This window comes from Beta vulgaris, chromosome 8, assembly GCF_026745355.1.
Source record: "Beta vulgaris subsp. vulgaris cultivar EL10 chromosome 8, EL10.2, whole genome shotgun sequence".
In the NCBI taxonomy this organism is placed as follows: Eukaryota; Viridiplantae; Streptophyta; class Magnoliopsida; order Caryophyllales; family Amaranthaceae; genus Beta; species Beta vulgaris.
The window spans coordinates 60439600-60461147 of record NC_079209.1 but is presented as its reverse complement, the minus strand read 5'-3'; the positions used below and the strand labels follow the sequence as shown (position 1 = coordinate 60461147).

The window sequence follows — 21548 nt, the reverse complement described above, 5'->3', positions numbered from 1 at the left end:
ATGTACATGTTTCATGTTTGTACATCTAATCATATTTTGGACTATACTAAAGAAAAGACTTAATATGTTTGTTCATCATTTCCCTAGGGTGTGCACAAACCGATCCGGATCGGAATTTGGACCGGACCGGAATCAAATATCAGGATTCCGGTTCACCTGTCCGGTCCAAACTTGGAAAATTTCAGTCCGGACTGGAATTTCTATTATTTTAGTAAAAGAAAATTATATGTTAAAAAAAATATTTAAAAGGTAGAAAGTTAGAAATTTAAAAACCTACTATTTAGTATTCTGTTAGGATTATTGTTATTAAAATTATTAATTTTTAATGTATATAATTTATAAATATATCTAAATAAATAAAAAAGATTTTTATTTTTGGAAAAAAATTTCAATCCAAGAGGTCCAGGATCGGACCGGAATTTTCCGGTCTAATCCCAGTCCAAAAAAATCTCAGATTCGATCCACCGGTCCAGTCCTGGATCGGTGCACACCCCTACCTCTAGGCTCTATATAAGCATATACTATAATCTGTGGATCGATTCCTGTCAAATAGATCATTGACCATCAATAGTTTTTTCAGAGGAATGGGGAATGCAAAGCGTGGATTATGCACTAGGGTGCATAATGCTCATTGTGCACCCAAAAAGGACATACCATTTATATAAAAGAACGCGAACTTTTTTCAACAACTTTTTTACATTAAAAAAGAACACACAACTACAATTAAAGAACGTGTAAAAGTATATTTATAAAAGAACGAAAGTTATAATGAAAAGAACATATGATAAATGAACATCTACACTTAAGGTAAAAGAACATATACCTTTTAAATTTAAATTTGAAAAAAGAATCTTTAGTTGCAAAATTTAAGGAAATAAATAACAATAATTTTTTAAAATTATAGACTCTAAAAATGATAAAACGACAATTTAGAAAATAATGCACCATCTGCACATGGTTGCATCATGCATGTAATTATTTGCGTGGGGAATGGGGGATAAACTTGAGGTATGTAGATGTAACGTACATTTGTCCATCTATAGAGGGCGGGGAATATTTTGCGCAGTGCCATATTAAAAAGTTATTCCTCAATCACTAATTTTTTTAAGGAAAATGATATACATAGCCCTTAGGGCTACGTATAATAAACTTAAAATAGAAATAAAAACTTGAATCAAGCATTTATTACCTCAAATGATGTGTAATTTCATCTTGAATTCTTAAATTGTTTCCATTTTAAGAAATGTATTTAATGCTTATCCTTAGCCCTAAGGGCTACATATAACATTACCCTTTTTTTAATATTTATTGGAACATTCTTATAAGATATAATTGCGAGCTTAATTAGGAATTCAACACGTCTACCAATTACCAATGGAGATCTGTTGTCTTGAATTTCTTATCCTTGGTTTTGTACCTCTTTTGGATTAAAAAAAAATGTATCAGATGCCATCTCTTTTTAAATACATTATTATTCAATGTGTATATAAGTTATGTCAATTAACAAAAGTAAAATTAAGTGTCCACATATTATATTTGTATCTTTTAAATATTGAGTTTTCCTTAATATATTTTAATGTGTCAAGTTCGAAAACACAATTCCAACCGTAAACAACGTCTAGACCCAAATACTAGTATATGCTATTATAAGGTGTTGTCAAATTAATCTATTATGCATATGACAATACTCGTTTCTTGTTAACGGGAATCTGTTCATGTGATGGACATACGTAAAAAAAAAATACATGGACTCAAATTCACGACCTTAGCTTCAATGTAAATACCTGTATAACTTAGGAATTGGGATTGACTCAAATGGTGAGCTTTTTCATCTTTCAGGACCGAACTGACCCGGACTCACAAGCTCGAGCTTAACCCGTCATTTCTCCAAGCCTGTGAAACGCGCCCGTAAACAGGCCCGACCATGCCCAAGTCTAGTAGTAATATATCAAAACGAGTGATTCTTTGACGAAATAGGCCCATAACCCTTTTAATTTGTTGTCGAATAAAGTTGAGGATACAAATTAAGTTTTTGCGACAGAGAGCACTACATTTAAAATGAGTGGATTGGTAAAAGAACACAAAAAGAAGTAAAAAATATGTTTTACCTTCACAAATTACGCAAAAAATTAATATTTCGCCTTTGATAGAGTTTTGATCAAACATCTAAACGCTACTTAAAAAGCTATAGTCCATGTACAAAAACGCGAATTTTATAAAAGGTATACACTGGCTGTAGCAAGTACTCATTACAATTACTTATTACCCGAAAGATTATCTTATATATGAGAGAACACAATCGATATAATGATCAACTAATCAAGCCTTAGATATCCAAAATCAAGGTCAAATAATCAAACATACTTTAGCTTAGCTAATTTCTACTATCCAACCCTTCTTATCTTCAATCTGACCATTTTGTATACCGATGTATGTTGATAACAACATGCTACAAACTGATTTGGTGTCTGATATCCGGTACTCTACCCTGCAATTCTTGCACATATGAGTTCTTGCAGCACATTTTGAGATACTCCCACATATCTATTCAACTGTAAAACTTAACAATATCTGATACATCAAGCTATATTTTTTTAGTTGCATCATTCGCATTTCCACGTTTGTCGAGATGCTTATTTGAACGTTAATATCTCTTATTAGGTGTAAGTAAAAAATACATGATATTTGAAATCCTCGCATTGAGACGAATTTAACAAGACTCCAGTTGACTTTTTTTCTTATATAATGATGCGAGATAGTTTAACAAAGTTGGTTGAAAAATATACGGAGGTAGTGTATACCTTTTGCCTTGGTATGTAACGCTCCCCACAGGGACAACTCCAACAGCAGTTCCGGTGCAGAAAGCTTCGTCTGCTTCGAGCAACTCCTCCACCGCAATCTGTCGTTCCTCAACCTAAACAAGTTTTAATTTACTAGTTAACATTGTGTTAAGTAAACACCTTCATGAAATGGAAGCATACATAAAAATTGTCTTGCCTTAAAACCATGATCTTGTGCAATTTCAATGATACTTTTCCTTGTCACTCCTGGGAGAATAGTGCCTTTTGTTGGTGGGGTTAAGAGTGTTTTATCCTGTAAGTATAGGACATACTACATACTATAAGATACACAACTTCAAGATATCTAGAATATATTAGTGGTCACACCATGTCTTGATATATGAATGATATACTTTTATGATGAGAATCGAACCCCTGCCAAGGATGACCTTACAACCACTAGGCCAACCTTGATTCTCGATATACTTCTATGATTGAGTTTCGTATTATGTCACTGATTAAGTATTCTGTACCTTCACAATGAATATGTTGCAAGAAGAGACCTCCTCTACGAATTTTCCGCTAACAGAATCAAGATACAGCACATCCGAAAATCCTCTGTTCTTTGCACTTATCTTAGGTTTCATACCCTGAAACAATGCAGTACAGTAAAGCTAGAGCTTACATATAAAATCATAGGAAAGAGCAGGAAATTCATATAGTTATATGAACACTTTTCAAGCAGACTTCTGACTTGATTCAAGGAGGACAAAAAGAAACATATATAGGCTTACTGGTGCATAGTTTGTGATTGATTTCACATCACCAGCACCACCACGAGAAGCACGATCAAATTGATCCTCAACATATAGGTTCAAGGCCGCGCTACCTTCCTGGTAGAGGGGATAGAACCAAAATATCATTAGCATGTACAAACATATCCAGATTAAAACATGTACATAATTTAAGAAGAAAATTATACTAGAAGAAATAGCAGAAATAAACCTGAAAATAGTTTCGAACAGGAGTAGCATAGATGAGGAATGTGTATTCAGGAGCCGGAGACACATCCAAGGTCGGTCCAGTTCCTAGGAGCAAAGGTCTAATGTATAGTGAGCCTTTTCCTGGAGGAGGAATCTGTTAAATGTAAGATCATTTCATCAAATTAAACAGTCCAAAAACTAGCTCATAAATCATAATGTTAGTATGAAAGTTCGAAACTTATTATGTACCCAACGCTTGTTAGCAAGAGCGGTCTGTTTTACTGCATCAATGAAGTGATCAACAGAAGGAGAAGGCATGCACATTCTTTCAGCACCTGTTTTCATGCGTAAAGCATTTTCGACAGGCCGGAACAAAACAAATTTCCCATCTTCTCTTTGCAATGCTTTCATCCCCTCAAGTACACCCTTTCATTTGGAAATACAAAACTACAAGTGTGAGCTAGCTGAACAAATAAAGAACAAAGTTACTTGTTATGTTAGGCCTTGCTCTTTTCGACTAAACTGAAACTGTGAGAGGAAACTAGCTGAACTGAACTGAACTAAACTAGATTTCCGTTCATTCAGTCCAAAAGAACAGGGCCTTACATCGACTATGCAGATACAAGTATACAACCTTATTAAGTAGTTAAAGGTTCATCTGATATCATTTTGTCCAACATACCTGATCATAGTTCAAGACAGCAGCAGCAGGGCTCAAATAGAGAACAAAGTTACTTGTTAAGCCTTGTTCTTTTCGACTAAACTAAAACTGTGAGAGGAAACTAGCTGAACTGAACTAAACTAAACTAAACTAGATTTCCGTTCATTCAGTCCAAAAGAACAGGGCCTTACATCGACTATGCAGACACAAGTATACAACCTTAATTAAGTAGTTAAGGGTTCATCCAATATCATTTTGTTCAACATACCTGACCATAGTTCAAGACAGCAGCAGCAGGACTCAACTCAATATTTCCATATGGAATAAGCTGACCCTCTGTAAACTCTTCATCCTTAGAACATTTCATCACATACATGTAATCTGTGGTCGTTAGGCCAAATCTTAAATTGTTCCAATCAATTTCCTGGCTGTGGATCGCGAAATAAACCCATAAAATTATACTTTGATTAGATCAATAATATCTATATCTAATCTTGATTATGACTATAGAAATGGCAAAGTAAATTTACCTGCACCCAGATGACACTGAAGATGGTATGGCAGCCATGGAGGAAACTATATTGCTTAACATGAAATGATGGTTAATGTGTAGTTTATATAACCTTGTTGTTATACGTTACAGGTCTTCTGTAAATAGGTGACTCATATATTTAGGTTATTTAGAGAAGTAAATCAAGATTGTGGAATATTATGCTGCAAGTTAGTCTTGGAGCAGGTGTATATTACCAAACATTTATTGCATTTTCTTTGACTAATGGTAGTTTATGGATTTTTTTGGGTGTAAATTAGCGACTAAGTGTAATGATGTAGACGAGATTCGATCCGAACAAAACCTTACCAATTAAGCTAGATGACGTACATAGTAGTTTATGGATATTGCCATGTTGGGAAATAACTTGCCTAACGTACATTATATAACCATAGTAAGACATCTAGCTCTCAAGTAGCTCTCCTTCCCGATTTAACGAAGTGGAGTACTTTAGATGAATCACTGAACTGAATTGAAATGAATAGTGATATGTGAAAGTAAAAGTATTATCTAGAGCTGAATTAAACTAAACTGAATTGAACTGAACTGAACGGAACGGGAGAAGGACAAACCCAAAAAATAAGTATTTTTAATGATTCGTATAAAAAGGTGCAAAACAAATATTTTATATTTTAGATGGTCGACTTAAAATATCACCGGATCCAAGCCCACCTAATTGGACTCAACAATGCATAAAACCAATTACTCTGACTTGCTCCAAATATTTATGGGTTTCCAGTCCACCCATTAGTCTAATTTCTAGGTTAATCAGTCCTCAGCTAAAGCCACCTACAACGACCTTTTTTCTTCTATATATCAGCAAAGTAATTAGTAAAAAGTGAGTCAAAAGAGTTTCTTCTTTGCTCGAAATTGCAAGTAGCTACAAGAAAAAAGGTCTTTTTAAAACACTACAAAAGGGAACAAATTGTAAGACATATGACTTCAACAACTTTACGAGACAAAGTATAAGGGCATGTTATTTCGACGTAAAACAACTAAATTGAATTTCACTAATTGCAATTTAATTGAACTGAACTTAATTGAAATGAATTAAAGTGTAACTAATAGAAATGATAATTGGAACTGAACTAAACTGAAAAGAAAACAAGTTAGGGAGAACATACCTGAATTTACTAAATGCTTATTTGGTTGACACACAAATTTTTTGAATCCATCATTCATCTTCATCATTATTCCATAGTGCAAATTTGGTGGTTTTTATCCCGATGCTTAGGTTCGCCACATAAATTTTAGTATGTTGTTTATTACTTAATCTTGCCTTACTTTCATTGTTTGTTTGGTTTGTTTACTTTTCCATTGAAGTTGATTAACTGTTAATCACTTTTATTGCTGCATAAATCTTTCAAGTTTATCGCTAAAGCCAACAAAATTCTACAGCCACATGTAACTCACAGTTTCTTTTTGAGGGGATGTAATTCACATAAAAAGAGTATATTACAATCAATCAATCAATTTTTGAACGGTACACACAGAATGCAGCAGCATTAGGGAGAGATGCAATGATAAAGAAAGTATCATGCAATATAATACATTGGATTAGGGAGTTTAAATGATCTCTGGCCAATGGCATAACCCAGCAAGTCACTCCATTGATCTCCTGAGTTGCCGCGGATCCTGTAACCCGCATCTTCTAGCTCCTTTCTCTTCTCGGATTTGTACTCAACAGCCTTTTTGCTTTTATCAGAAGGTCCTCTGTTAAAAAATACATACATTAGGCAAAGAAATCAGAATTGCTTAGAACAGAGATGAAAGATGTTTAAAATCTGGAAGCATAGACTTAACAACGTGATAAGGTACCTTAAGATCAATCTTTCCCAGTTACTGTACCCTGCAGACTGTAGATTTGCCTCAGTGGCGTTCCTAAATGGTTCACTCCTGCCTGTCAAGATGAATATTGTGAACCCGAGCCGTTGAAGCTCCTTGTACAGACTCAAACTTGCTGGTAAAACAGGTGACTCAGCAAGCAGCATATACTGATCAAATGAATCTTCGTTAAAGACCTCTGATCTAGGCATGGAAAGGACAAGCATAGTATTAGGCTAAGAAGCAAGATAATGAGAGAATTAACAGCCAAAATTCTGGAGTTGGAATGATATCGCAAACTTGATCAATTTTTTTTGACCTTATTATACTCGGCTACATTTCAACAGATTCTAAACAATATAAAGTGGACCTGTTCTCAACAACATACACTTGCATTTTTCCGTTTCGGAGAAGGGCATCAAGTCATCAACTACCATAGTTGATCAAGCACAATCATTTATATATACTCCTTCCATCCCACAATGGAAGTTCCTAGTTAAAATTTGACACTTTTGTCACGCATATTAAGAGTACTAATTGTTGACTTAAATAAACTCAGTGGGCATTTGATTGAACGAGCATTTGATTGAACGCATGAAGTAAAACATCAATTCTTGAGATAATCAAAAATCAATCAGTGTATTCAAGAATAATTCCTGACTCCTATGATTTTTAAAATTTACTCTGTCCACACCACTAACAACCTAGTTCTTTTGGACTTAATTTCAGTTTAATTCAGTTAGTTTCTCTCACTGTTTTAGGTTCAGTTTAGCTAATTTCAGTCCAAAAGAACAGGGCTTTACTAGGCGGTTGGTGAACCCATAGGAGAACAAATATTGTGGTACTTAAATTGTCCAAATCATGAGCATACTAAAAGAATCTAAAGAGCAAATTAAAATCAGTGTTACAAGATCAGCAACTGAAAACTTTCATATCTTAATGTTACAGAAGAGCGTGCAAGAAATTATTTTGTTACAACCAGCAATAAAATTACTAGTTTGCAGTGGACAAGAGCACAATTATGTTTACACCCATTCATCTTATGATAAATGCACGTAACCAAGTAGGCTGTGCCGTGAGTTATAGGACATAAGTTGTTTGAATGCTCCCGGTTAGCAACAGGACAGCTAATATATAGCATTTCTTAAAAACAAAAGAAAGAGCAACAAGAGCAAATGAAGAAAAATGCACACTTGGATAACATCAGATGAATAGCAGCAAATAGAAGTGTGTGCTAATGTCCTAATGAGATAGAGATCTCCAACAGAAAATAACTGGAAAATGGTGGGACAAGACAGAAAGCAAGCATCACGCTTTGCATATAGAACCCGAACTGAGTGTTCCAGACTTCCAGTTCCAGTAAGAGTGCCTAAAAAGAAGAATTCAAGTACCAAACACACATAGAAGCATAATATGTGAATGCCTCATTTTCTAAGCAATCAAACCATGCCATTCTGCCTTAAAGAAAACACATCCATGCAGGTTTCAGTTTATTCTATGCCCTTTGAGATTAAAGAAAAGTCAATCATGAACACAAAGCAGTAAGGTATACCACAAGCTATATTTTCAGAAAAAACGGCACAAGTGTAGTTTCATAAGCACTTTAGCGTGAGTGAGAAGTTGAAATGGTGTACAATCATTATCGAAATTCAAGGATTACAATTTCTACATTGCCCTCCCCAAAAGATTACTCATTCCTAATGGTAGCAGTCTACCACATATTACAGCCAACAGGGGAATCTGGAGTTTTTTTTTTCATAAACGGCTCTAATTCAAACTAAACAAGCTTTTAAAAAGGTCATAAAAGACACAACCTTGCATCAGATATCTCGACATTCGATGTAAAAAAGACTTAACTATCGTGTTAAAATCAACCCTCATGATGAAAAGTTCACTCGGCACCAAGAAACAACATAAAAAGGTAAGAGCTTATGAATCACTTACCCTTCCATCTTCCTTGCCACTTAAGGATCAACGTAAACAATTTTAGAATGTTCACAACCAACACTTGACTTTCCATATTAGACATCCCTTCTAAGGTAAGGATCAACACGAACAACTTAAAAATACGTTAATCCTTTGAACTCATCTAGCATGATCCTTCTTGAAAAATGGACTTACCACTAAATCAAATGCCCGGTCACAAAATTCCCATATAACACGTAATATCATGCTTGATTTCTATTCTAACTTTCCATGTTCCAAATTCCAAATGGACTAATTCCAATACTTCCTATGCTCGTTTCAATTGCAACATATACAAAAACAAATTTGAGCATTTAACATTTTGAATATCTCAATCTAAAATTTTCAAAATATATTTTTTTCTAAATTTGTTACTTACAGATCATTAAAGATTTCGATACTCTCCGCACCCAATCTTTCATATGAATTGGGCTAGAATCAAATGCACATTTTATTTTATACTTCACTTACCTACTGAGCAACAAGTAACTTCTCATAAAAAAAACGATTCGAGGAAATCAACATACAAGTAACCATATAATAAACAGCATATAACTCCAATTAAATCTTAATTCTCAAAACTACTCAAAGCATTTCAATAGCTAATTTTTTAAAAAAAAAAACACTCTTGACAAAATTTTCTCCTATAATCATCCTTAAAGTATCCAAATTCATAACTTAAACACCAACATTACCCAATATGAAAAAATCTACCAATTTCTAATCACCTAAATAGAATCACAGAAAACCCAATTTTAGAATCAATCAATCATAACCCCAAATTATAACACAATGATAAATAAATTGAAATAAAAAGTCTCACCCAATACTTACAAATCTATTAATTTCTAATTAGCTCAATAAAATCACAGAAAACCCAATTTCTGAATCAATCAATCATAATCCCAAATCATATATATATATACATATAAAAAGATAAATAATTAAAAAAAAAAAAAAAACTCACCCAAAATCATGCATAATTCAATAAAGGTAAATTAAAAAATATCACATCAAAAACCCAAGCATCTTTTCCATCGCCGGAAACTTTAACTGATTTTGCGAATTCTAACGAATTTCCGGCGACAACATTAGAGTCCGACAAATATCGATCACCGATCATATAGTTTTTAACGAAGTTATGACAACGAGAAGGAACAGAATACCATAATCCGGCGTCGTTAGTTTCGACAGAAAACCGCCAACTTTCGCAGAAGAGTTGTCATCTTGTCGGAGTTTACGGTTGCTGGTAGGAGAAGGTGGTTTTCCGGCGAGATTGAGAGGGAAGAGGTGAGAGAGAGGAGAGAGAAAATGAGAAAAAGGTTGTTTTGAGGTGAAGACATTGCCGGAAAACTAGAAGATAGTAGTTTTAGAAGTGGATGTTGTTGGAGTATTTGATTGGTTAAGGGAGACTTGTTCTTTGTGTTTGGGGTGGTGTGTTTGGTATGTGAGGTGTTGCCTACTTGTGATAGGGTCAAATTTTGGATCGATTTTCTTTTTATCGATATGAGCCACGAAGTCAGTACAAAGCATAAAGAAAAAAAGGGGATTCGAACATGTGACATATTGTTTATAGCACCTCAATCTTAACCACTAGATCAACACATATTTGGTATTTTAGGCCGATTTTTGTACATTAAGCTTGCTTGTTCGAGAGAAAAATAATGGAATTTTCGGACATGACCAAATTTTGAATAAGGAAATTATTTTAAAGTGGCCAAAACCCGTCCAAAATAAAAGGAGTTTGTTAGGTGTGTCTACATCTCGTATGTAGGAGTTGTTTTTGGTTTCACTAGAAAATAATTTTAAAAAATTTATATAAGAGGTTATTATAATATCATGATCTTACCGTTAAATTATGACTTGTGCTTGTAATTTGGTTATATTATGTAAGATTTACAACGATTTTAGGGACTATTTTTAAGCCGTAACAAGGATAGTCCTAGCATTTTGTCACCTTTGTTTATTCATTAGAAATTAATCTAAACTAGACTCTGCTAACTGAGTTGAGCTTCAATTGAGGCACATTGTGCAGGCATTCTTGGAGATTTGGGGCATGACTCATGAGCCACAATCCATATGCTTGCTTGTTTGCTTCAAAGTCGAGCCTGGATAGACCAAATAGGCTAGTCCAGGCTAACTTGGCCTACGAATCTGACATATAATGATATATTAACACAATGTAGAGTACATTTTTTGTTACCTAGTAAAAAACGTAGACCTTTAATTTATTTATATATGATCGAAGTTTTACATCAAAACATAGGGGCATCTTATACAATGACAATCAAAATTTAGTAGTATAAACTACTTCTATAAAGTAGTTCTCCAAAGAAACTTGAACCTAGTGTAGTACACATAAATAGTGCAACTGAACGATGTATTGTATTGAACAACATCGTCAAGCAGTATAAAACATTGGGTTAGGGAGTTTAAATGATCTTGTTGCAATTGAATAATGTCCCAACAAATCACTCCATTGATCTCCTGAATTACCATGGATTCTGTAACCTTCATCTTCTAGCTCCTTTCTTTTTCCGGATTTAAAATCCAATGCCGATTTGCCTTCATCAGAAGCCCCCCTACTCGATCAATTACATGAATTCGATACAACAATTACAATGTTAGATTGAAGGCCAACAATGATTATAATAGATAATAAAAAGGGGTAATCATATATATTTGCCATAAGGTTCTGTTTGGGGAATCATTTCAGGTGACTTAAATGATAAGGTGCTACAATTTTAAGTCACCTTATATTATTAGTAGTGTTTGGCAGAGGAACTTAAATAAAATTTAAGTCCAAAATTTGACTGAAATTGAGTTGGACTAAAATATAGCGTATGAGATGAGGTGTTAAATTTTTTTATTTTTTTCATTTTCTTTTTATCTTTTTAAGCCTAAAAAGATATTTATTTTTTATTTTTTTTAGCCTAAAATGATATTTCAATTACAATCATAAATAATTTTACCAAACAGGTTATGTAATCAGCTAGCTTATCAGTTTCAGAACCTTAACGGTTTGAGCTGCTACCTAATCAGTTTCAGCCACCTTATCAGTTTCAGCTCCATTTCAACCAGTATTGCCAAACATATTAGTCCTAAAGATAACGATTTTTAAGTTCCTATAATAATATATATAGGAGTTCGACAATAAGATCCACATGTACAATAACGATATTTAATTTGAAAAGTTAGTTGAATAATAGTTGACCATATTAGTCCGTTCTTTTTACTTTAGGAGTCCCTCTTTCGTCATGAAATGGATGGTCCTAATGATCGACATGTAAAGAAGAAGTATACCTCAAAATTAGTCTTTCCCAGTTACTGTATCCGGCATACTGCAAAAACTCTATGGTCTGTTTCCTATCAGGTTCAGACGCGCCTGTCAAGAGGACGATCGAGAACCCGAGCTGTTGGAGCTCCTTATATAGACTCAAACTTGCCTGTAACGCCGGTGCCTTATTTCGCCTCGTCCACTCTCGGAAGTCTTTACTAGACCTATATCCAAGTCCATGATAATCAAGTAGGAGAAAAACAGAACAAATGAATTTCACACAAAAAAAAAGAACGTTACTTCCTCCGTTTCATTTTACTCGCTACACTTCTCAATTCGCGGACTCCTAGACAATTTTTGGAGAAGAGAGAGGTAAAGAGTAAAAAGAAAAGGGACCCATGTGGGAGGAGAGAGATAGAGAGAGTTTATTGCCCAAAAAAGAAGTGTAGCAAATAATGTGAAATTTTCCATAATGGAAAGTGTAGCGAGTATTTTGAAACGGAGGAAGTACTTAAGAATTGATCACTTTGTTTCTAGCAAACAATCTATTAGAGTAATATTGTATGTAAAAGGATAGTAGAGACTTTTACTAGTCTTAGCCTGTATTGAAAACACTATAGTCTATATAGACTTTTACTAGTCTTAGCCTGTATTGAAAACACTATAGTCTATATATAATAAATGTCAGAGCGAACTTAATCAGGTTAACACAATTATTCTCCACACTTGTAGATGGTTAAAATTTAGTCAAAGGACAAAAACTGCGCTTACCCAAATCCATGAGTTATATAGTAAGGCAAGAAAGTAACAAGAGTCTCGGCTATATCAAACACCCAAGCATCCTTCCCATCACCAGAGATGTTCACTGATCTAGCAAACTTCAGCGAATTCGCGGCGACAATCTTAGAATCCGACACGAAACGATTGCTAGTCATGTACTCCTTCACATACTCAAGGCAATGGTCAGGTATGTTAGACCAATTTCCAGCGTTGTTGGTTTCAACAGATAATCGCCAACTTTCGCAGAAGAGGAAGTCATGATCAACTTGGTTCATTGTTTGCGCAAGAGATTGTGATGGTGTGACAAGTAAAAGAGTGAAAAGAAGGAAATTGAGTATAATGAAGTACATTGATTGTTGGAAAATTAAGTAATTAAGGTTGAGTTTTTAGTGTAAGAGGAAAATTTGAGTTGTAAATTTCATACTTGCTTCTAGCTAGTTTATAACTAGCTAAAGTGATCAAATGGTCCCAAAAAAGTAGGTATTGTATATCTATTTTAACTTTACATAGGTTACTAATTTTGACCTTCTAGATACACAAACATTTAGCCTTTGATTTTTCATACTATAGGTATGCAATGCATTAGACTTGGACTGGCTTGTAAAGTCATTAATCTTGACGCCAAGAAATACATAGTTGACTAGTTGGTTATAGACTTGTAGTAAGTGGTCTAGTACAAGTGTACAACCGATGTAAATGACCAGTGGTATAACACAAACGTTAACCAATCAAAACCAAATAAAAGTAATTGACTTTTTTTTTATTTAAATTTCTAAAACTTTGATCCCTCTATGTTTTTTTTATGTGAAAATGAGTCCAATTTGAACAGAATATATAATTTCTAATAGATGAATCAATTCATAGTGAAATTTTTCCTAGGTTCAACTTTTAATGAACTTTAACCATACAAATAGAAATTTATATCATGTCTTTTTTAGTACGAGAAAGGGGTAGGGGTAGAAATAAAGCAACCGGAATCGTTCAATACAATGAGATCATAAGACTTTCTCTCCTTGCCTAACAATGAACAAAAAGAGTTGCTGCAACAACTAAGAGTGTTTGGGGTACTTCCTTATATAAACTCGTATAATTTTTTTTGATCCATATGAGCCACGAAGGCGGTACAAAGTACAAAGAAGGGGAGGGGTGAATTGAACCTGTGACCTATCGTTCACAGCACCTCAATCTTAACCACTAGGCCAAGACATCCTTGGTATATAAACTCATATAATGATAACATGTAGGTTCATTTTACACTATTATACAACTATGCAAGCATTAATGCAAAAAAATAAATAAAGAGCATATCTCCTAGGTATTAATTCACTTCAACTGAATGCAAGCTACATAATACATGATAGAGTATTAAACTATTTCTGGAACTTCAATTATCAACTTAAATTTTTGGTTGAGTTGGTCCTTTGACATGGTATCAAGAGCTTAAGCTGACGGTTGAGGCTCCATGAATAGATTTATACTCTATCATGTAGTGCTGTCAATCCAAAGAGATGGCAATTGATCATGATCATAGTCATTGCTTAAGACCGACTGGTTCCTTGTCAATCCATGTTGCAGAGATGACCTTACAGTCTCTAATTCAGCTGCAACTTCTTTCATTGTTGGCCTTCTTTTTCCATCCAAGTTCACACACCTTTTCGCGAGATGAGCAACCATCATTATCTCATCTTCTTCACCTTCTCTTATAACCCGAGCATCTAATATGTCATAGAGTGAAGAATCTTCCATATGTCCAAGAAACCATGCTACAAGACCTCTTTCTTCATCATCAATCACACGTATCGCCTTCTGCCCACTTAGAAGCTCAACAAGTACAACTCCAAAGCTATAGACATCACTCTTATCTGTGAACTGGTTCGATTGAAAGTACTCTGGATCCAAATAGCCAAATGTACCAACAACCTGAGTTGTTATATGTGTTTGATCAATACCCAATGCTTTCGATATCCCAAAATCTGATAATTTAGCTCTGTAATTAGTATCTAAAAGGATATTGGAAGATTTGATGTCTCTATGATATATAGGTATTAAATATGATGAATGCAAGTATGAAAGAGCATTCGCTATATTTGTACCTATTTGTAAGCGCATTTCCCAAGTGATTGGGAAGTCTTCTTTCAAACCATGAATACTTTCAGAAAGAGTACCATTTGGCACATACTCGTAAACCAACATAGGAACCTCTGTTTCCAAGCAACACCCTAGAAGTCTAACAACATTCCTATGATTTATTTGTGATAAAATCACAACTTCGTTAATGAAGACACTCAATTGGCTTTCATCTACGATTTTCGACTTCTTTATAGCAACGATCTTTCCATCGCTTAACATACCTTTGTAAACTGTACCTTGTCCTCCTTGGCCTAGTACTCGATCCTCGTTATACTGGTCAGTTGCCTTTTCAAGCTCATCTGAAGTGAAAATATTATCACCTTCTTCAGAAGGCAGTTGTTGCTTCAATAATAAACCACCATTTTTCTCAAAGTACATAGCTTTGAGTCTAATGTTCCTTCTTCGTTTTAACATATGGTACAACCAATATACGCCAAATAGTACAAGGAATACTACAAAGCTTATACCTAGCCCTGCACAACATGTATCCAAACGAAGAAGTCAAGCATACGTATCACAAAATAAGATTATGAGAGATATTGACAAAGTCGAAATTATGTAGACTATGCTCCTCAGCAACAACAACATTGTAGATTGTGGATTCTTTGTTTGTTGATTTATGTTACAGAAATTAAGAAACAAGTGACAAATAGTTCTTGACACTGTTGTTATGGCTAAATTTTCAGGTTGACGCAATGAAATAAAGACGTTGACCTGATATGACACCGACGTTATGACCAAGTCAAGGACCTAACAACTACCCGATGAATAAGGAAGTATGGTTGCTATGTTACCGATCAGGATTGAAGTCAAAATCGAATGGCATGAGTGCAAGAGGTCAACTAAGATTATGTGGAGATTATGCGGAGCTACCTCCGAGATCCTTTTGCGCACGTTGCAGCTGGATAAGTGCTATTTAAAGGCTTCGGAGCTACAAGGAAAAGGGTTACAAGCTTCACACATCAAACATACGTGCAACAACCATTACTCTGAGATCGTTTATATACACTTTACATTCATAGCAGCTTTTCTACTTTACTTTAATAACAATGTTTTGGACTTAGAACAATCATCTTAGGGTGTACTGATTGTCGTTCATTTTGAGCGTCAATTGCATATAATGCATTGGTGGACTCATATCCACCGCCCGCGGTTTTTTACCCACCTTCATTGGGGTTTTTCCGCGTCAACAGTTCTCTGTGTCACTCCCCTCTTATTCCCTTTTACATTTGCAATCTGGTTGTTATCGTCCAAGGAATGATAAACATCTAATAGGTAGATGTGTTAGATATAAGTTCTCGTGTAATAAATGTTGTTTGTGTATATGACATATATTGTTTGTGTATATATATATTGTTTGTGTTTTTTTCCTCTTATTTGTTCTACGAAAAACAAATAATATTTTCACATACACAAACAACATTTGTTATATACACAAACAACATGTGTTACACAAAAACTTGTATCTAACACATCTACCTGTTAGATATTTATGATCTCATTATCGTCCCCATATCAATTGGTGATGCTTAGGCGAAAATCAAGATAAACAATTGTACATAAACAATTTCATTTATTTGTACATACGAATTTTTAAGAGTTATAGCCAAGCTTGCTTGGTGGAGGTGGTGGGGAACTCATCTTGTGACTTTGAGGTCACAAGTTCGAACCCCGCTATCTACTTGTATTTAGGAGTAGGGTTTCCCTTAAATCTCCCCCTACTTTCAACATTGACTTATATCATTAGGCTGGCTGACTTACTATAAGTGCTCGTCAAGAAGAATTATCTTGATGTTTCTACCTTTGGTCGTGTTATTTCAGACATTGTAAAGGTTGCCTACTCCAGTATATGTTAGGGAAATTCTCATTGGGGAACTTGAATTTTTCGAGTTTTTTATTAGTTATCCTCGGTTTTTTATTTTCAATAGTAACCTTGAATTATTGTTCTATAGCTAGTTTCATGTATGATCAATAAAGAAAAATATCGTTAATTCCATCAACTTTCCATTACAATTAATGTCTTGTCAATGTTGACATTAAATTTGACCTTGAAAGGCCAAAATGACACTCAATTCCTTAGCCGACTAATTTTTAGGTTTGAAAATCAATTTAGACTTTAAATTTGACCATTAAGAACTAAAATGAGCCCCAAAACTTTAACTAAGCTATATATGCGGACTGTGGTCATGCAAACCTAGACAATTTTCAATCACAAAAAAAAACTAAAGGGTTTTAACTCTATAAGGTCACATTTGGGAATAAAATAATAATGGAGGTTACCAGTGGGAATAAAAAAAACTTAGGGCCACTAATGAGAAACACGATAAGTTTTAAGTCACCCTTGGGAATTTCCCTATATGTTACTCCCTGCGTCGCAAAATACAGTTCCTGTTTCTATTTTGTGAGTCAAACTTTAAAAGTTTGACCAAATAATCTCACTAATATTTATGACTTGAAATCTTGTGAATGGCATAAGGCTAACTTTGAATGCACATATCTCTCAATCTAAAAATGGTTTTGGTGTGATTAAAATTGGAGGTGATAGCTTGTTCAAATAATTTTCCAACGATAGGTCATATGCCCGATTCCGATGAGAAACGAGAAAGTTACTCCCGTTTTACGAATAATTGCAGAGAGCGTATCGCGACTCATGGTTTGCAAGACGCGTTTCCGAATCGTTTCTTCATTTTTAGGGTTTTGTGCGAAGTATATTCTAGGGTTTTTGTGCGAGGTTCCTTATGTTATAAAAAGATCTCTTGGTGCTCACTATTGATACACAACTTATGAAACACTTTTAGCCTCTAGAATTTAGGGCTCCTTGTATTATTTTCTGTGGTTTTCTCCATTATAGTGAAGAAGTTGTAATCCTCCACCTGTGGACGTAGGTCAAATTTGACTGAACCACGTTAAATCCTTGTGTTCTTTGTTTGTTCATCTTTATTATTTTCTCATCTCTATTATTCATTGATTTTCTGTTCCGCATTAATCAAACTACAACACCCTGTTTTCTAACATATATAAAAAAACGGTTTTTTCACCAAATACCCCCGAGTTTTCATGAAATTCACCGGGTACCACCGCACTTTTGAAAATACACGGGGTACCCCTCAGTTTCAACATAATACACCAGGATACCCTTAATGACTAACGGCGTTAACTGCCATTAGTCATTAACCCCTTTTTTGTTGTTTTCAACCCTAATTAACCACTAACCTAACCCTAACCCTAATCCTAACTCTAAACCCTCACCCTAAACCCGAACTACCTCCCCACCACCCCATCCACCCACAACCCTCCCCACCACCCAAGCAAACCCCCCCTCCCCAACCCCACCCTATCCACCACCCCAGCAGACCCCCCTCTCCCAACCACCGGCCGCCCTCCTCCCCACCCCCGCAGCCCCTTCCCTAACACCCTCGCAGCCGCCCACCCTACCGAGCCCCCCATTGGATTTTCGATCCCCTCCCTTCACCTTCGTCGAGTTTCGATCCCCTCCCCCACCTCCGTCAATTTTCGCTCCTTCACTCATTGCAGCCGCGCACAGGATCCCCTCACCTCCGACGAATTTTCGCTCCTTCATCAATCCCTGAAAAATTGAAACTCCGCGGGTGTGCGGGGAGGTGATTGAAACTAAACGGGGGTGGGGGGAGGGAAGTGAGACTCGTCGGGGTGGGGGGATTAGTGGGGTGGGCGGCTGCGAGGGGAGCGGCTGGGGTGGGAGGGTTGCGGGGGTGGGGGGGTTGCTGGGGTGGGAGGGGCGATCGGTGGTTGGGGAGGGGGGGTCTGCTAGGGTGGTGGGTAGGGTGGGGTTTGCTAAGGTGGTGGGAGGGTGGTTTAGGGTTATGGTTTAGAGTTAGGGTTAGGGTTAGGGTTAGGGTTTAGAGTTAGGATTAAGGTTAATTAGGGTTGAAAACAACAAAAAATGGGTTAATGACTAACGACAGTTAACGCCGTTAGTCATTAAGGGTATCCTGGTGTATTATGTTGAAACTGAGGGGTACCCCGTGTATTTTCAAAAGTGTGGGGGTACCCGGTAAATTTCATGAAAACTCGGGGGTATTTGGTGAAAAAACCGATAAGAAAAATATAGTCATGTGGGGTCTTAGCTTGTTAGATTAGCCACAATGTGTATATTCATAATATCAACTTTTTATATTTTTTTACTAATAAATTAGAAGATATCGTAAGTCAAAGGTACATACTAAAGACTATGAAAAATAAACGGGAACTATATTTTGAGGAGTGAGTATTAATTAAGTTCAATTGTGGTTTCACATTGAATATACTTTAAACCATTGTAACATATAGCCATATCCTTGTCAACCAATAATTATTAAATGTTTTCATATTGACTGTTGAGCAAAAAGACAAAACGTTAACAGGTTGATAGAACTTACCAAGTCCAAGTGCTATTGATGTTGTGTTCACCTTTTCTGCCTTTTGAGGACAACCAAAGGTATGATTTCCCAGGGAGATGCACTCTTGTACACAGTCCTCGCATTCGCTAACAACTACAGTACATGGTTGCAGGAATCCAAGATCAAAACAGACAAAACTGATTACGACTTTTAAATATAGGCAAAATTAACCTTAACACCACAAACTATGGTGATGGTGCATCTAGTACAACCAACTTTGACTGGTAGACACAATACCACGAACTATTAACTTGGGTGCAACGAATGTCATAAATGAAGTCGAAGTTAACTTTTCTTGCCGACGATATGAAATTCGTGTTTTTTTTCTTCCTTTTTTCTTTTATTTATCCTATTTTTTCATTGATGAAAAGCATAAGTCATGTGAACATCCATTCGAAAAAAGTTAGTTTCGAGATTATCTACGACACACGTTGCATCCAGGCCAATAGTTTGTGGTGTTTTAGCTACTAGTCAAAGTTGGTGGAATTAAATACACCAGCGTCATACTTTGTGGTGTTGCGGCTAATTTTTCCTGAAATATATTATCAATAAAAAGAGGGATCATGATATATTACCTTGACAGCCATAAGGAAGATAAGGATTGCCTTCAAAGAACTCTTCTCTGCATCGACAGATATATCCTCCAGCATCATCCACACTCGCAGTTTTATAAACACAACTAGAATTGGCATAGCTGGGTGATTGGATGGGTAAGTCTGTCACAGTCCACTCCAATACAACATTGGCTTCACCTTGACCACATATCTCATTGTCATAATTCGAGAAATTAATATCTTTACTCTTGTTGATGATCCAAGTACTATCCACCAAGACTGCATAAGTGCAGGGTGAGGAATAGGATAAATCATTGGTTGGCCTTGCCAGAGCCATGTTAACAAACTCGAAATCATAATAATCAATTGAGTATGAAAACGTAGTTTGACAACATCCTACACCATAGCACTCCTTTCCTGGTGCTGATCTATTTATGCAAACTGCTGCACATCCAGCCACTGTCTGCATATTCTTATTTCGCAAAAGTACACCACCTCCACAACCAGATACCAGTAGAACATTGCGCTTCCTTGAGAACAGAAACGGGCTTCCTGTCAAATTATATGAAGGCTTTTCCATCAAATGTGATGTGTCATCAGATTCCCGAGATATGCAAAATCCATGACAAGGATTTGTTGTAACAAATGTTCGTTCTCCTTTTACAGGATCCCAGTTTATTTGTGAGCCTGAAATGATAAAGTCCAGTTCAGTTGTCCACTTCATTAGGAACCCATCTGACTCAAGCCAGCACTCGACGTCGAACCAAGGATTGTGGTAGCAGTTAGGTCCAATGCCAAAAGGATAAGGAATGCTTACATTTCCACACCGATCTTCACACCCTGGCTTTGCTATGCGTGGGGTTGCGACAGCCAGCCAGATTTCTAATAGCCCTCCTATTGCTACTACCAGCAATCCAGCATTTGCTGATGCCTTAACTGCAGATGATACAATTGCCATATTTCTTTTGCTGCCTTTGGCTTGGTGTACATCATATATACTTAATACATTTATATAGATGATGATAGTATAGCAAAATCCATAAACGAATCCAACATCCAAGCATTTATGTAGATATTATTGTTTATGTAAATATTCATATTTTAGGATGTGAATATATATTTCAGTCAATCTTTGTATTCCTTGATTATCTCATTAACCTATAGAAGAGTATATATACAAGCTAAACTTGCTCTATAACTAATACAAAGATTGACTGAAATATTCACATCCTAAAATATGACATTTACATATACAATAATATCTACATATACTCTAATACAATTATACAAACATATTCTGTCGTTAAATACTTGTCCCCTATGGACTAATTCTTACCAATAGAAATTGGCCAACACGAAGTCCACCCTACCAGTCACCAATCATGAGATTCAAACATGCGAACGTTTGACTTCCTTCAGGATGTGAAGATGACATTTTCTTAAACATAAAAACTCGCAAAATTCACCTCAACACTACGAACTATGGCACAGGTACACCCGGGACCACCAATTTGACTAGTACGCAAATATATCATCAATTATTGGCTTGAGTGCAACGAGTGCCAGACGCTAAAGCTAAATACATATCGTTGCTTGTGACGGGGATAGAGATGGCCAACAGTACGG

At 35.7% G+C, this 21548-nt stretch overlaps 4 protein-coding genes across 4 annotated transcripts; all 4 read right to left on the bottom strand.

Annotated features, from left to right (window-relative positions):
- Positions 1–2117: 2117 nt before the first annotated feature.
- LOC104902333 (branched-chain-amino-acid aminotransferase 2, chloroplastic) lies at positions 2118–5944 on the bottom strand. Its single transcript, XM_010690065.4, has 9 exons — positions 4955–5944; positions 4693–4852; positions 4013–4189; positions 3786–3917; positions 3575–3673; positions 3314–3430; positions 2998–3093; positions 2802–2914; positions 2118–2488 (listed from the first exon to the last, which is right to left on the bottom strand). Exons 1-9 carry the CDS (start codon positions 5014–5016, stop codon positions 2371–2373), a joined length of 1074 nt encoding a protein of 357 aa, XP_010688367.1. The 5' UTR covers positions 5017–5944; the 3' UTR covers positions 2118–2370.
- A 435-nt stretch (positions 5945–6379) lies between these two features.
- Positions 6380–10235, bottom strand: LOC104902332 (acid phosphatase 1). Its single transcript, XM_010690064.4, is given in 5 exon segments — positions 6380–6687; positions 6793–7002; positions 9731–9753; positions 9755–9986; positions 9988–10235. Coding segments are annotated over 5 exon segments (762 nt in total). The 5' UTR covers positions 10107–10235; the 3' UTR covers positions 6380–6509.
- A 732-nt stretch (positions 10236–10967) lies between these two features.
- LOC104902331 (acid phosphatase 1) lies at positions 10968–13280 on the bottom strand. Its single transcript, XM_010690063.4, has 3 exons — positions 12812–13280; positions 12067–12264; positions 10968–11345 (listed from the first exon to the last, which is right to left on the bottom strand). The coding sequence occupies exons 1-3, from the start codon at positions 13168–13170 to the stop codon at positions 11165–11167; spliced, it is 738 nt and encodes a 245-aa protein (XP_010688365.1). The 5' UTR covers positions 13171–13280; the 3' UTR covers positions 10968–11164.
- A 637-nt stretch (positions 13281–13917) lies between these two features.
- On the bottom strand, positions 13918–21051 carry LOC104902487 (wall-associated receptor kinase-like 2). Its single transcript, XM_057391003.1, has 3 exons — positions 19944–21051; positions 19348–19461; positions 13918–15423 (listed from the first exon to the last, which is right to left on the bottom strand). The coding sequence occupies exons 1-3, from the start codon at positions 20878–20880 to the stop codon at positions 14303–14305; spliced, it is 2172 nt and encodes a 723-aa protein (XP_057246986.1). The 5' UTR covers positions 20881–21051; the 3' UTR covers positions 13918–14302.
- Positions 21052–21548: the final 497 nt, after the last annotated feature.